Below are 1216 nucleotides of genomic sequence, written 5' to 3'. Positions count from 1 at the left end.
CTCAAGACGCGGACCCAGTTCCCACTTCCACTGGGTGTGGGGTTTCTAGAGAAGCCAATCAGCGTCGCCGCGGTCCCGGTTCTAAAGTCCCCACTCACCCACCCAGACTCAGATTCTTCCCAGACGCCGAGGATGGCGGTCATGACGCCCCGAACCCTCCTCCTGCTGCTCTTGGGGGCTCTGGCCCTGACCGGGACTCGGGCGGGTGAGTGCCGGGTCTCGGGGGAAACGGCCTTTGTGGGGAGGAGCGAGGGGACCGCCCGGCGGGGACGCAGGACCCGGGGAGCTGCGCCGGGCGGAGGGTCGGGCGGGCCTCAGCCCCTCGTCGTCCCCAGGCTCCCACTCCTTGAAGTATTTCGACACCGCCGTGTCCCGGCCCGGCCGCGGGGAGCCCCGCTTCATCGCCGTGGGCTACGTGGACGACATGCAGTTCGTGCGGTTCGACAGCGACGCCGCGAGTGGGAGAGGGGAGCCGCGGGCGCCGTGGATGCAGCAGGAGGGGCCGGAGTATTGGGAGGAGGTGACTACGGACTTCCAGGCTGACGCACAGAGTTCCCGATTTTGCCTGAGGATCCTGCCCGGCTACTACAACCAGAGCGAGGCCAGTGAGTGACCCCGGCCCGGGGTGCAGGTCACGACCCCTTCCTATCGCCCACGGACGGCCTGGGTCTCCACGAGTCTTCAGGTCCAAGGTCCACTCCGAGGCTGCGGGACCCGCCCAGACCCTCCACGGGAGAGAGCCCCTGCATTTTCAGTTTAGGTCAAAATCCCCGCGGGTTGGTTGTTGGCTGGGGGGCTCGGGGGGCGGGGCTGACCGCGGAGGCGGGGCCAGGGTCTCACACCTACCAGACGATCTACGGCTGCGAAGTGGGGCCAGACGGGCGCTTCCTCCGCGGGTATTTCCAGTCAGCCTACGACGGCAAGGATTACCTCGCCCTGAACGAGGACCTGAGCTCCTTAACCGCCGCGGACACGGCGGCTCAGATCACCCAGCGCAAGTGGGAGGCGGCCAATGTGGCGGAGCAATGGAGAGCCTACCTGGAGGGCAAGTGCGTGGAGATGCTCCGCAGATACGTGGAGAACGGGAAGGAGACGCTGCAGCGCGCGGGTACCAGGGGCAGTGGGGAGCTCTCCCCATCTCCTGTAGATATCCCGGGCTGGCCTCCCACGAGTAGGGGAGAAATGGGATCCGCGCTAGAATATACACCTCCCTTGA

General features: G+C 66.6%; 1 protein-coding gene and 1 pseudogene across 1 annotated transcript; one reads left to right on the top strand and one right to left on the bottom strand.

Annotated features, from left to right (window-relative positions):
• LOC108299000 overlaps positions 1 to 143 on the bottom strand; it is a 3740-nt pseudogene extending 3597 nt beyond the window's left edge.
• A 65-nt stretch (positions 144 to 208) lies between these two features.
• On the top strand, positions 209 to 1171 carry LOC108298999 (class I histocompatibility antigen, Gogo-B*0102 alpha chain-like; the record flags this gene model as incomplete). Its single annotated transcript, XM_037735931.1, has 2 exons — positions 209 to 605; positions 833 to 1171. Coding segments are annotated over 2 exons (736 nt in total), but the record flags the coding sequence as incomplete, so codon positions are not given.
• Positions 1172 to 1216: the final 45 nt, after the last annotated feature.

This window comes from Cebus imitator, unplaced genomic scaffold (genome assembly GCF_001604975.1).
Source record: "Cebus imitator isolate Cc_AM_T3 unplaced genomic scaffold, Cebus_imitator-1.0 Scaffold1376, whole genome shotgun sequence".
NCBI classification, from domain to species: Eukaryota; Metazoa; Chordata; class Mammalia; order Primates; family Cebidae; genus Cebus; species Cebus imitator.
Note: the sequence above shows the minus strand (reverse complement) of the source record. Positions and strands in the feature narration are given on the sequence as shown.